Source organism: Sphaerodactylus townsendi, linkage group LG05 (genome assembly GCF_021028975.2).
Source record: "Sphaerodactylus townsendi isolate TG3544 linkage group LG05, MPM_Stown_v2.3, whole genome shotgun sequence".
Taxonomy (NCBI): domain Eukaryota; kingdom Metazoa; phylum Chordata; class Lepidosauria; order Squamata; family Sphaerodactylidae; genus Sphaerodactylus; species Sphaerodactylus townsendi.
Genome location: NC_059429.1, coordinates 110,458,188 through 110,472,848, shown reverse-complemented (window position 1 = coordinate 110,472,848; position 14,661 = coordinate 110,458,188). Strand labels below are relative to the sequence as shown.

The 14,661-nt window shown below is 42.0% G+C and overlaps 1 protein-coding gene across 1 annotated transcript in view; it reads left to right on the top strand.

The window, feature by feature from the left end:
- The window catches only part of STK4 (serine/threonine kinase 4), an 83,806-nt gene that overhangs the window by 6,388 nt on the left and 62,757 nt on the right, over positions 1–14,661 (top strand). The window contains exons 2-9 of the mRNA XM_048497605.1: positions 301–381; positions 3,774–3,902; positions 4,685–4,799; positions 6,910–7,074; positions 7,984–8,151; positions 10,760–10,897; positions 12,556–12,684; positions 14,396–14,579. Coding sequence (XP_048353562.1) covers positions 301–381; positions 3,774–3,902; positions 4,685–4,799; positions 6,910–7,074; positions 7,984–8,151; positions 10,760–10,897; positions 12,556–12,684; positions 14,396–14,579 — 1,109 coding nt within the window. The remainder of the gene's footprint in view (positions 1–300; positions 382–3,773; positions 3,903–4,684; positions 4,800–6,909; positions 7,075–7,983; positions 8,152–10,759; positions 10,898–12,555; positions 12,685–14,395; positions 14,580–14,661) is intronic.

Genomic DNA, 14,661 nt, shown 5'->3' with positions numbered 1-14,661 from the left:
ATTCTTGAGGTCTATCTGTACCAGTAAATTTAACAGCAATGACAGAATCTGTCTCCTTTTGTTTTTCACCATGAGAATCTGGGATGTCTTTTGTTACTGGTGCATGCTAATCTCTAATGCAGGTAGGGTGTGTGTTATTACCTAATAACATTACCTAGTACTAGGTTTGTTGCTTGTAGCCTTCACTGAATTAACAGTTCATGGTTTCACTGATAAAGCTGATGAACCTGCTGCAGTAGGTAACTATTGTTTTTCATAGACTGATCTGTATTATATAGATTTTTTTTTCTTCGTTCACAGGCAGTTACGGAAGTTAGATGAAGATAGTTTAACAAAGCAACCAGAAGAAGTGTTTGATGTTCTAGAGAAGCTTGGAGAAGGGTAAGTGTATGATATGAAGAATATCAAGCCTCTCACTCCCATCCTCTTAAGTCATGTACTGAACACTTAGAGTGGCTGCCTCTTACAGAAACTAATTGATTTGTATAAAGCAACTTTATACAACTTGAGCAACACACTCAACATCAGACAGTTCTGAAGATTAATAAAAACTTGAATTGTTGCATAAAATCTTCATATAATGCCTATAGATATAAATTCTTGGACATTTTGAAGCTTTTGAAGAAAAACAGTTTGGAGGGGTTCAGAAACTTTTTTGGGGGAGGGGGAGATTGAATACATGACATACTTCCCTATCACACCTAATATGCTTTTAAGTGTTTAACAACATAGAATGCATAATTTTGAACTTGGCTAATGTATTCTCATTAATTTATCTGATGTTCCATGTAGCCCCATCTGTGGCTTGGGGCCATGGACAGACAAGACAGATCATCCTCCAAACCTGGTAAATGCTCCCAAGGTTGCAGAAAAATCTGGAATCTTTAAAAAAAATGGAGTTAAAATACCCCCAAATTATAAAATTAGCACCTGTAGCTTTAAGAAACCAATATGTTTCATTGCTGTGGCCTATGAGGAAGGACTCATTGCAGCAACCACCAGGCAACCTGCAACCATGCAACTTGCTTGATTCATCTGTGACCAGCTCTTGATGGCTTTCAACAGCAGCCCCTGTTTGAAAGCCAGTATGGTATAGTAGTTAAAGTTCCAGTCTAGGATCGGAATTTGACTCTCCAGCCTGCTGTGGAAGCTTATTGTGTGACATTGTCCCAGTTATACACTTTCATACTAACCTACCTCACAGGGTTGTTGTGAAGACAAAATGGAGGAAGAAGAGGATTGGGTCCCAGTTGTGGAGAAAGATGGGATAAAAATTAAGTAAATAATAAATATAACTGAACATTGGGTGGCAGAGAAAAGGTAGGAGAGAAGGAACCCCGGAAAGCTGAGGATATGGAGGCTGCCAGGAGGAAGGAAAGAGAAAATAGTGCGGGTGGGGATACAGTGGAAAGTGCAAGTCCTTTCAGGTTCCCCAGTATACAACTGGGCATGGCTCAGCAGGCACTGTGCAACTTGGCCATGGTTTCCCCAAGAAGAGGGTGCCAGGTGGAAGGAAGGCGAGAAAGCTGAATAAAGGGTAGCAGATAAGGTAGGTTTAGTGGTGGGTGGGCAAGCGAGAAGGAAGCAGGAAAAGCATTAGCAAAGAGGCTATGGGGGCTGGCCAGGAAAGGAAAAGTCTTCAAGAGGTGAGAGATGGGTTGTGTGTTGCAAGGTTTTCTTTTGCTCTGGGCCTTCATTTCTCTGATAATGCCATGAAAGAAAGCAAATTACAGGAGGCAGGGGCTGATGTGAATTGTGGTCCATGAACATCTGAAGTGCCAGAGCTGGATACCCCTGCTCTAGTTGCTATAGACTGCCCCTTTTACAATAATAGTCTTTTTGTCTTTTGGGATTGACTCAGACTTCTTAGAACTAACCACAGGGACCACAAAAACAGAGTATCTGACTGAGACGGATGTGTTTGACATGTCTACTCATATCTCCTCTACTGCAAACCGTGTCTACTCATATCTCCTCTACTCTTGTTTTTTTAATTCAAGAAAAATGGGGCAAATCTGAAGATCTCCCCATCATGCTTGCCAGGAAGATGAGGGGGTATAATTACTTTGATTAAACCACCTGCTATCAGGATGCATTATCTCCATAAGCCTTATGAACTTTTTTTGGAGGTGTAGTTTGTACTCCGAGACGTTTTTCTGTTTCTATGGGATTTAAGCAGCACTTCCCAGTTTTCAGATCTTTACTGATATCTAGGGTTATTGGAATAGCAGCAATGGTTGTGCATCCAAAGCTAGAGTATTATACAGAGGTTTAGGGGGGGAAATGGCGCCTGGAGACAAGCCTTCTCCGGGCACGCCCCACCCCCTCTTGGGGTTGGGGCCCTGTCCCCCCCGCCTCCATGCTTTTGAAAAGACATCTCTGGAGGCTGGCAGTGGCTTCTCTCCCTAGGTTCTGAGGAGGGCAGGTGCTGGTTTGCTGGGGGTAAGGGGGCAGGAGGGGTAGTGCTCCCCCGCGGGTCCCTGGAGACTGGTTCCTGTTCTCCCTGGGGCCTGGGAAGGGCAGAAGCTGGCCGGGAGGGGAGCAAGGCGCTGCCACTGCCTTGTCGTCTTTGGGTTCCCTTGGCCCTGCCCACGTCACCACTCCCACGAAGGAGCCTGAAGACGACAAGGCAGAAGGACTTCCTGCTGCCTTGGCCTCTTCGTGAAGGCATTTGGGGTTGCCCTTTGTCCTTGGGCAGGTACGCCACTGGTATTATATTCACTGTTGTCTTAAGAAACATAGTTTTTCATATCTATGTGTAATTTTTTAAAAAAAATTAATGCTACTATAGACGATTTTTGTTCTTTTGGAGGTAATGTCAGTTTTTTAAAAATCCTCTCTCGGGCATTGCTCATCATAAATGTACAAGTAGCGTCTAGTTCAGTGTTTCCCAACCTTTTCGAGGTCAGAGTACCCTTGACCTCACTCTTCATATCTCACAGTACCCCTGCCGCCACCCTCCACCTTCCCCTCCCATTGCCCCTGCTTGCTACACCCCCCACCTTCCCCTCTCAGGGTGAAGGGAAGCACTGGGGGGGGGGGGTGGCTGCTGACCTTGTGGCAGGCCCTGCCCCATGGGCCAGCTCCATGTCCTTGCTGGCGCCGGTGGGAAACACCACAAAATGCGGGGGGGGGGGGCAGTAGTGTTGCCGCAGTACCCCTGGGACATGCTCACGGCACCCCAGGGTACCACGGTACCCTGGTTGAGAATGGCTGGTCTAGTTCTTAGTTTTAACTGAACCTCCTGGCTCCACAGGGCGTAGGAGGTGAGAGAAAATCCTGTATTCTTGTGGATCTTATCTTCTTCCATAGCCAGTACTGAAAGCCCTTGTCAAGCATGGGGCCAGGGTTGCGGGCAGTTAAAAAGCCACATTGTATGTGCCGGATATACTCTAGCGTGGAAACTATAGTAATTGGTTTATATGACATTCTTTGACGCTGTCTGTAACTGTCGGATGTGCGAATTAACATTGTTTAGCAGAGATGGGACACAGACCTACTGCAACCTGTGTGTGTAGATACAGTATTTTTAAAAATCAGTTTAGGATAACAATTTATTGTATCTTTTAAGCTGGATCAATTGTATCTTTATCTCTTGATTTGCGGTATAAGATTGTTAGTTGACTGTTTGGCATACATGGAACTTGGGAAATAATTACAGGAGTCCTTTGAGCAGTATTGAGTTCTTCAGTGTGTGATGCATTCTGACATATAAACCAAATCATCTGACATGCTGTGTTGCTCTTTTATGGTGTTCTGTATTTTTACTACAGGTCCTATGGCAGTGTATTCAAAGCTATCCACAAAGAAACTGGTCAAGTTGTTGCTATTAAGCAAGTTCCTGTCGAGTCAGATTTACAGGAGATTATTAAAGAGATATCCATAATGCAGCAATGTGATAGGTGGGTACACTGAAAGAGTTTTCTTTCCAATCTTCCTCCCTTTCACCCGCCTCTATTTAGCTTTCATGCAAGGTTGCCTGCACTCATAAATTATGAGCCAACACTGCTTTCTGTCTTAAAACCAACTTTGCCTTTGATACCTAAAAAGGGTTCCTAAGATAGCTTACATAAAAAGGCTGTCCAAGAAGAAAAGTATTGTAATGAGAAAAATTAAAAATAAAAACATCACCCTCTTGAATTATATTTACAAAACTAGTCTCGTTCATATACACAGCCCCTATTTTAGCGGGGGGGAGGAAGGTTTTCAGTTTTAAGACACTGTCTGTGAACCGGCTTGACTGATTTTCCTTGGTTTAAAATCTCACTTGAAATGTGCTGTTGTAGCAAACATCCAGTCTGCTGTGATTCTGTAGCTTTCTTCAGGTGGTGGTGCCGGGGGGGGGGGGGGGGCAGAAAGCAGGGTAATGCCAGTTAACCTCAGTTAATCTCGCCTGCATCTGTGGCTGGCATCTTCAGAGATGGCGAAACATCAGGAGAGAATGCTGCTAGAACACGGCCATACAGCCTGGAAACCACGCAGCTCCCCAGTGATTCCAGCCGTGAAAGCCTTCGACAATACAAAGGATTTCTTGTTTTGGGGTTTGCCCTGTTAATGGAACCTGTATCTTATGCTAAGCTGGGGTTCCTAATAAGATTGTTGGCTTGCATTTTCTTGGTATTCTATGTGTAAAACATGTTAACTATTTAATCAGTTCAGTGACATATTCTTTAATTTCCTTTAGTCCCCATGTAGTCAAATATTATGGCAGCTACTTTAAAAACACGGACCTCTGGATAGTCATGGAATATTGTGGTGCCGGATCTGTGTCAGATATCATTCGACTGCGAAATAAAACGGTATGGTGCAGTTTCAGAATCGTAATGCTTGACACTTTGTTGTGAGATGTGTTGAATTAACCTTATTATATTATTTTTATCATACCTTTCATTTTTTGAGACTCCGACAGTTTGTAACAAGCTGCCCCAAAACATTTTAAAACAATTAAAATGCCATCTCAGTCAGAAATTGTATCTGCAAAGAGGTTTGCTTGGCAAACTGGGAAAATGTTTTCTGAAAAAAAAATGGTCCTCACATCTCCATAGGAGAAGATTGACAAGGCTGGAACCTTCCTCCCTTTCTCGGAAAGGCAGTACTATAGTCCTGGAGGAATAACAGAAAAAGCCCAGATAGCTAACAGCTTTGAGCATAATAACAAGAAGTTTCAGTTGTTCCAAGAAGCATATTTGGCCTATTTGTTGATACAGGTAGAGATGGTCCTTTGTGCACATGTTGAGGATGTCTTTCTAGCCACTCGTTTGATTTTTTTGAATGACCGGAGGTGTGAAAATTCACACTAAGAAGGTATTCCTTCTTGGTTGCCACAGATTATGACAGCTTTTAAGGTCTATACTAGGCTCTCTTTGCTGCCTCTCTTCCTGGCCACCTGAGTGTACATTTCTTTGCAAGGCAGTCCTGCATTTGCACACGTATCTCACATGTTATAGATTTGTGTATATAACTGTTGTTGAATATTGGGAAGCAGCAGCATGTGGCAGTTCTGTTACATTAGACCGTCCCTGTGTCTTGAGTGTATTAAAGTAGAATGCAATTTGAATCCTATAAAGTACAAAAGCTCTTGCCACCTATTAAACGTACATTTCTTTTAGCAATTGAACAACATGAAACCTGTCATTTGTAAGCATATAAAATTGAGTTATTTACGTATTTAAAAATATAGATCTTTGTTTTCTATAAGAAACTAGTATACCCAGTACGTGAGAAAGATTTGCAACTTTCACTATATGCAGCCACAGCAGATTTATATTTAATTTTTGACATCTGAGAAGCAAAGGGGAAAATAAGTTGGAAATGGGGGAAAAAACCTTCCCTGGTAAACAAAATAAAGTATTATTTAGACAGAAACTCTCTCATAGATTTAGAATAAGTAGGACTATTCATATGTTTGGATATTGAAGTGAACACTGTAATGTGGAAAACTCTGTAATGCATTATCATGTAATAGCATATTACATTATCATGCAATAGCATATTAATTGTTGCAAAATTATTTACATTTAAACCACAAAAAGTCTTTATCTCCCTTCTTTTTTTCATGGCAAACATTTGGAATGGGGGAAATGTTTTGTAAGACAAGGTTTTTGGTCACTCAAAAAGGAAAATATTTCACACAGGGTTTTTTTCAATGTTGCCTTCAATTTTCCATTTTTTTCCCAACAGAAAAATTTGGGGGAAAAATCCTTGGAATCCTTCCAGTGTTCCACCCAGCCTTCATATTTTTGCTCATATGGCTCTTTCCTAGCTTTCTGTTCCTCAGAGGCCTCAGTGAGTTGGAGGTTGCAGGACCATATGGCAAGGAGACCCTTCCCACAAAAAAAATCCACATGATCTTGAGGACCCTTTAGTAAGGAGGGAGAACCAGATGCACCCATTCTCCCCTTCCTCTTCTGTTAACAATGCAACTGTTGCACAAAAAAAATTCCACTGGCAAAAGAGCAGTGCACAAGTAACATCGCCCCCCCCCCCCCATTTTCCTTGAGCTGTGTGGCTTTTTACCACACAAGACCAGTTACCTCCTGTATAAATTTCTTGAAGGTCAACTTTTTAAAAATTCCCTAAGCTTACTTTTAGGCCCATTCCACACACGCAGAATAATCCACTTTCAATGCATTTTGCAGCTGTGCGGAGTAGCAAAATCCACTTGCAAAAAATTGTGAAAGTGGATTGAAAGTGCATTATTCTGCATGCGTGGAAGGGGCCTTTTGTGCATGTAGTGTCAATGGTTCATTGGGAATAGGGTTTAATAAATTGTACAAGTTATAATAGTGAGACCGAATTCATTCTGTGCGGAATAAGGCCTCACATTCTTTTTATAGGCAGGGCAGTCTTGCTTGTGTAACCGGACGTTTGCTTCTAGCATCTGCTAAAAAGATTCCTTTTTCTCTTTAGTTGTTGGAAGATGAAATAGCTACAATAATACAATCAACACTCAAAGGACTAGAATACTTGCATTTCATGAGGAAAATACATCGTGACATAAAAGCTGGCAACATACTACTCAACACTGAAGGACATGCTAAGCTTGCAGACTTTGGGGTAGCAGGCCAACTTACAGTGAGTACAAATTGTCCATGCCCACATTTTTATATCATCTGGTAGAGCTAAAATCGGGATGGAGGGGCAAGGGAATTCAGCTAAGATAAATTGGTGCAGTTAGATTTTTAATGAGGAAATTGCAACAAATCTAATGTTTGCTGATGGCTGCGAGAATAACTGTGGTCGTATGTGTTTCTGTGGCAGTTATGAGAGTTCATGGTTGGTTGGAACTATCCACCTCACCCCCAGGTTGTGCTTAATAATTGAGTACTATCAAGTTGCAACTGATTTATGGAAATCCCTCATGCGGTTCCAAAGGCAAGAGATGAGCAGAGGTGGTTTGCCATCGTCTGCCTCTGTGTAGCAACCCTAGGCTTGCTTGGGGTCTCCCATCCAAGTACAAACCATGGCTTACCCGACTTCGCTTCAACGTGCCGATAAGCTGAGGCTAGTCTTGGCTATTCAGGTGGAAGCTGTCTTTAGAAGAAGGAGGAAAGTTGGTTCTTATACCCAGCTTATCTCTACATTTAGGGAGTTTCAAAGAGGTTCATAATTGCCTTCCATTCCCCTTCCCACAACAGACACCTTGTGAGGTAGGTGGGGCCGCAAGAGTTCTGAAAGAACAGGGGCTGGTCCCAGGTTACCCAGTGGGCTTCATGTGAAGGAGTGGGGAATCTAACTCAGTTCACCAGACTAGAGTCCACCGACCTTAACCACTGCACCACAGTGGCTTCACTTAGACTTGATTTTTGTTCATTTAAATGTGTCGAGGATTAGGATATCATTTCAATTCCCCTTATGGTGTCTAAAGGAACAAGTTCTTCCCAATTTCTTGTGGGAAATCCCCTTGCATGTCTTCTAGGCAACTTCATTACCACACTTGCTTTTTCAGCAGGGTAAACATTGCTTTCCTATAACTTGTTTTAGGATACCATGGCGAAAAGAAACACTGTGATAGGAACTCCATTTTGGATGGCGCCAGAAGTGATCCAAGAAATTGGCTACAATTGTCTGGCAGACATCTGGTCTTTGGGCATTACTGCTATTGAAATGGCTGAAGGAAAACCACCATATGCTGATATTCACCCAATGAGGGTAAGTATTGGGCAGAAACTTGAGCACTCCAATCCTGGGAAGCTTGAAGAGCTCCTTCTGTGGTGGTTGAACTTGCTTATAGGATCAAACCAGCCCATTCTTGTTGAATGCATTTCCAGACGATTAAATTTCATTCATTCATTCATTCATTTCAGTTTATTAGTCACCCTCCCTTGAAGGGCTCAGGGTGACGTACACCATTAAAAATAACAGTAATTAAAACATACTATACAATATTTAAAAAGGAAGACACAGATGGTGATAAAAACCCTCTCCCATCCCCTGAGTCCACTGGAAGCTGGGACGGTGGAACGTACTTCAACCTAGCTGGCCAAATTCCTGGCATAACAGGTTCATTTTGCAGGCCCTGCGAAAGCGCATCAAGTCTCGCAGGGTCCTGGTCTCCTTAGGAAGCCTGTTCCACCAGAGAGGGGCCAGAACTGTGAAGGCCCTGGCCCTAGTAGAGGCCAGCTGGACATGTTTCAGGCCAGGGACCTCTAATAGGAACTCCTCCAAGGATCGGAAGGTCCTAACGGGGCAATGTGGGGAGATGCAGTCCCTCAAGTATGTAGGCCCAAGGCATTCTAATTAAACTGTAAGTCTACATCTTGGTATGTTTGTAAGAGATTATGGTTACATTCTTAAACCAAGCTATTTATAGATGCGCACCCCTCCCATGCTTGTATTTACAAAAAGAAAATGACTTGGAAAATGTGTCATCTCCCTCTTTGGCAAACCTTGTGTTGTAATGACTGGCACCTGTGAATATTATTCTGTAAGTCATATGCCTTTCACTTTAATGATTTCACCTAATCAACAAATCTTGGATTTGTGCTTCCTGGCATGCTGCTTCCTCTGAAGCAAAACAAACAAACTAGGTTTCCTGTGCCTCAAATTATGTAAGGAAACTAATGCTTGAGTACCTGATTTGTTTAGAAGGAGAGGAGGTGAGAACTTACACAGCTGATTTGAGGGAGATTCTAGTGTCCATTGTAGTGTATAGGACTAAATCTAAGTCAAAAAATACTAGAATAGGACATTCTGAATAGGAAAAAACAGCACTGTTTCGGTTCCTGGCCAGAAAGCCTGCCTTGATCCTCTTTAGTTTTCCAGATGTTGATGGTACTTTAGCTTTGTGCACTGGACTCCAGGTGTGGCAGTGTGTTCTCTCTTTGGTGCAGCTGCCATTCTGTGACCAAGGATGGTGGGACCCTCTTGTCAATGAGGGTTCCACTTTCTGCTTCATTCATGCCTGTTCTCGTCCAAACCTTTGGGGCAATGGCTAATAGATGCAGGGAGCTGGGATAATTTGGTGAACCGGATGGGCATGGTCACAGATCGCTGAAGCTCATTAAGAGGTTTTGGCTGATGTAGGTGGACTCACACTTCTCTGAGTGCAGTAGTTATTAAAATGGCATTCTGTCCCAGAACCAGCTTTGTTTCATGAAGCACAGTTTTCATAGACAATAGACAATCAGTCAATCTTTATTATGGTCGTAGACCAGCACAAGGTAAGTAAAATAAGACAAATAGGGTAAGATATATTATAACAGTAAATATGTATCAACCAACAAGAAACAAACCCTACTGGTAAAAGGAAACTGGGAACACAAAAAGATATGGGAACATAAAGAAAATAGGATGAAAGCATAAATAGATTCTTAAAGGGAATAAAAGCTTAAAGGAATAGCATGACTGTTGCTGTTATTGGTTGAATTGTTTCTTAAAATGTAGAAGGTTAGTTCAAGACAACTTTTAATATGCTACTGAAATGTTGGTTGTATTTACAATAACAGGTCCTTTCTGCACAAACTCCTGTGTTGGCAGAACGTTTTCAAACACCAACAGCCCCATTTATCTGCACTGATCCCTTCAAAAGCAGTTCCTGGCCGCAGTTTTGTGGTTTTTCTGTTTTTCATCGGTCTGTGGATTTGATGCTACAAGGCTCCAAAGCCTCATGCTCCAGTTCTCTTGAGATCGTGTCTACAAGTTACGTAGACATGACCCCCCAACATTTTTTTACAGTGAGACTGCCGGCACGAGTTCACAAAATGGCACCAACAAGGAAGTCTGGGAACTTCAGAGTGGCGTGGGAAACATTTTAAAGAGATACACAAAGTGAAAACGATTCCACCAAAGAAACACTTCCAGAAAATCGTTTTCAGAAAAGGATCGCCTGAGAACAGCATCCAAATAAAACATTTTGAGGCAGGAAACAGAACATTTTGGACTAAAATCATGTGGAACTCCATGGTAGAAACATTTTATTTCATGCCTCAAAACATTTCATTTGTTTTATGCAAAAAGAGCCACAGTGTGTTGGCGTAAGAACAGTTTATGGGCACATATTTGGTCCATTCTAGCAACTATGACATCCATAGCAAGGAAATGGGCCACATATCTATTAAGCAGAGTTGGAAGGTACATCTGCTGAAGATTCCATTTCGTCCAATTAAGAAATAAAAGGTTTTTCCCTCAGTCTTTGGTTTAAGCAGAGTACTGTTGGAATGTGTTATGTCTAATGAATTTTTCAGTGTGTTTGACTGTTCTGTTTTAGCAAGGTGACCATACAGTGGAGAAATAAAATACCTATTATTGTTGGTTGCAGGCAATTTTCATGATTCCTACAAATCCACCTCCAACATTCCGAAAGCCGCAACACTGGTCAGATGAATTCATGGATTTTGTAAAACAGTGTCTCGTGAAGTGTCCGGAGCAAAGAGCCACTGCTACACAACTGCTTCAGGTCAGTACCTTCATGGTGGTTTGTAAAGAGGACTTTTAAATGAAGGTCCTCCCTTCCTCTTTCCCTGATCCCTTCAGAGCAGTCAAGATCACAGCAACTTTGCACTTCTAGAATTTTTGTCCCTCCTTTCCTGGCATAGCAGCTTTTTTGTCGAGTTCCTTGTTCTTTGGCTTTCGTAGTACTCCCTGCCTGTGTTTGACTCAACACCACACTTGATAAATCATAACACAACTTGGAGAAACAACTAGGTAACTCAAAACACTTCAAGTCAGTGCTCAGTAATCTTTTAACATCCTAGGTCAGGGGTAGGGAACCTGCGGCTCTCCAGATGTTCAGGAACTACAATTCCCATCAGCCTCTGTCAGCATGGCCAATTGGCCATGCTGGTAGGGGCTGATGGGAATTGTAGTTCCTGAACATCTGGAGAGCCGCAGGTTCCCTACCTCTGTCCTAGGTAAACCAATGTCAGTAGTCTTTTAACATCCCAGTTAAGATAAACCAATATAATCAATTATCCCCATATTACAGATCTGGGTATGTGGAATTTGTACTTAAGGATGAGGTTTGTGCCCGGGGTTGTCATATGTGCAGCTCATACTGTTTAATTAGTATATTATAATAATTCCTTTGCTGATCTCTTTGAGAAAGCAAATCATTTTAGAAGACATCTTAACCCTTAATCTTGAAGGGTTGAGTTTGGTAACAGCACATAACCAAAAACCCCATTTTTAATTACAATATCATACCAATTTAAAATGAATTAGTGCTAGTTTTCAACTTCCCTAAGATTCTCAGTGCCAGCGTGGTGCAGTGGTTAAGAGCAGGTGGATTCTAACCTGGAGAACTGGGTTTGATTCCTCACTTCTATATTCCTGCTGGGTGACCTTGGGCTAGTCACAGTTCTTTGTACTCTCTCAGCCCCACCTACCTCACAAGGTGTCTGTTGTGGGTAGAGGAAGGGAAAGGAGCTTGTAAGCCACCTTGAGTCTCCTTGCAGGAGAGAAAGGTGGGATATAAATCCAAACTCTTCTTCTTCTTCTAATATGCTGCTTGGTGTGTCTGTGTAATGTCCTTCTGGGCAGCTGTTCCATGGAGCAAGACAAGCATCTGCCAAGATGCTCTGGGTACAGGATGCAGTGCTCTCTTCCAGTCATATCATTCTAAATCATCCATTGGATTCCTTCCCCTTTTACAGCTGCTTTTTTTTTTGCAATCACTAACAAACAGCAATTAAATTTTGCAAGCATGTCCTTAATTCAAAGGGTTGTCAGCCATATGCTAAGTAGCTGCATTGATTGGGAAATTTCACTTGTAGTGGAGTTCTACATATTTTCAGTTGAATTGAAGTAGTGCTTATTTTATCTGTTTACAAAATCAGGAATAGGCTGTGTCCACGTGTGCGTAAATTGGGCTTGTGCACCTCACCTCTTTTCCTTCTTATTTTCTGATGTGGAAAATTGGAATGGAAAAACTACCTCTATGCCCAAATTAAGGTGATGTGAGTTAAACTGAGTTAAACAGAAAACTTTCATGCCAGGTTTTTTGAGGGGGGAGGTCCAGTCTAATTAACAAGATGATCAAAACTGTCAAGACTTTTTCACTGCTACATTTCAATTCAGATCCTAGATAACGATTATATTTTTTTCAACATCTTCTAGCATCCATTTGTAAAAAATGCCAAAGGAGTCTTTATTCTGCGAGATCTAATTAATGAGGCAATGGATATTAAACTAAAGATTCAGGAAGCTCAGCAGCGTGAGTTGTATCATGACGATGAAGAAAATTCAGTGAGTATTGAAACTGCCTAAACCAGTGGTTCTCGACCTTCCTAGTGCCGCGAACCTTTAATACAGTACCTCATGTTGTGGTGACCCCCAACCATAAAATTATTTGTGTCTCGGTTCCTAAGACCACCGGAAACATGTGTTTTCTGATGGTCTTAGGCGACCCCTGTAAAAGGGTTGTTCGACCCCCAAAGGCGTCGTGACCCACAGGTTGAGAACTGCTGGCCTAAACACTCGTGTAGCCTCTGTTGCTTTTCTGTGGCGTTGTTGGCTGTTGGCTGTTCCAGTCCTTTCTTAGGAGAAATGTTCTCTGCGGACCCTCAATTGGCTAGTAGCTTTAGAACGGTATCTAAGCAGGTGAACCATGATAAGCAAGCAATTGGTTCTGTATGCTTTATCCTCTCATTGAATGGCTGCCTGAATGCTAATGGTGCTCACCCCTTATTTCAAGCCCCAAGGGATGCTGGTTTGATGGCAGCCAAAAAAGAAAATAAGAACCACCAACAGCAAAAGATACTAAGAAAGAAATGAAGCCAGAAAGGCGCTTGTGGGAGATTTTAGCTAGCTTCCAGCCTATAAGTCTCCATCCTTCTCTACTTTATATTTAATTGTTAGACTGGACTGAGGCTAGAGTCGTGATCTTCAATCTTTCCAGAGGCAGCATGAGGTCCACTGAGCTACAGCCATATGACACAAAGTCACGTAATGCTCGCCACATGCCATGGTCAAGGCCAAGACCATGAGGTCAGAAGCCACGCAAGCTGAGCACCATAATGAGCAAGAAATAAGCCATAAAAGACTCCTCTCTGCTGATGAGTGACCTCAGTTTCCTGTACTTCTGGGCCTCTTAGCATGCTGTGCAGACAGGGAGCTGTCGTGGTGCCTTGTTCTCTGTGCCTTCATGCTAAGAGCAAATCCTTTAAAAATGAAACAAAACATATGGTGGCTTGGTAAGGGCTTGTGACCCAGTGTGGAGCTGCATTATCCTCTTAAGGATCCCAGTCTGTAGGTTGAAAACCACTAGGCTACAGGATGTAATTTTAGTGAAGTTGCCTAAAATTATCTCAAGACCTGTCAGACTGAATGTGGTAATTGTGCTATGTTCTCAGGTTTTTCTTCCAAGTGAAATGCAGCTAGTAGTATTATCAGATGTTTTGAACAGACAAAAGCTGCCATCTTCACTTTAAAACTAAAATTTGCAATCAACTCTGAAAAAACTTTGCAATCAACTCCTAAGAAAAATACTATGGTTTTAGTCCATTTTGTCAAGGGTTGCATATACATGTACTTGCTTCTGCTGTAACAGTAGAGTTGCAGTGTTTTGGGGCTTGTAGTTATTCTAGATACCAAATATTGTAACAATGAATTTAGTTCAAGTGTATAACTATTTGATTCTGCCATTTAGTAAATAAGTTTTTTCTGCTAAATTTTTTAACTATCCCTAGATTATGTCTTCTGTGTTGCTGATGTTTGGTTATTATATTTCATTCTTCAGAGCTCTCTGTCAAGCTTCAGTCTGTTGACTGAGAGGGAAAGGAACCAAGAAGAGGTTGATACATGATGAGTCAGGATAAAACTTTTAGCACCAGGAACTCATATTGCTTGCATTTTTAGTGGGTGTCTGAGTGATAATATTTAACTTGCATTAATTTATGGAGTTGGCAGAAGGTGATCATTACCATTCAGAAGTGTGTTTCTTGCATCTTACGTTCAGGAAGAAGATGAAACTGATTCTAGGACCATGGTACGGGCGCGGGGACAGGAGACAAACACAATCAGAACTGCTTGTGGAATGAGCGAAGGCATTAATACTATGATAGAGTACAATGACACTTTGGAGTCGCAACTGGGCACAATGGTCATCAATGCAGAAGATGAAGATGAAGGAACAATGAAGAGTAAGTAGTCTCGTTTCAGTTTAGGAACTCAGTCATACAAAAGTAATCTCTAATGCAAGGATGCTACCCAGAAGTTTAGTGA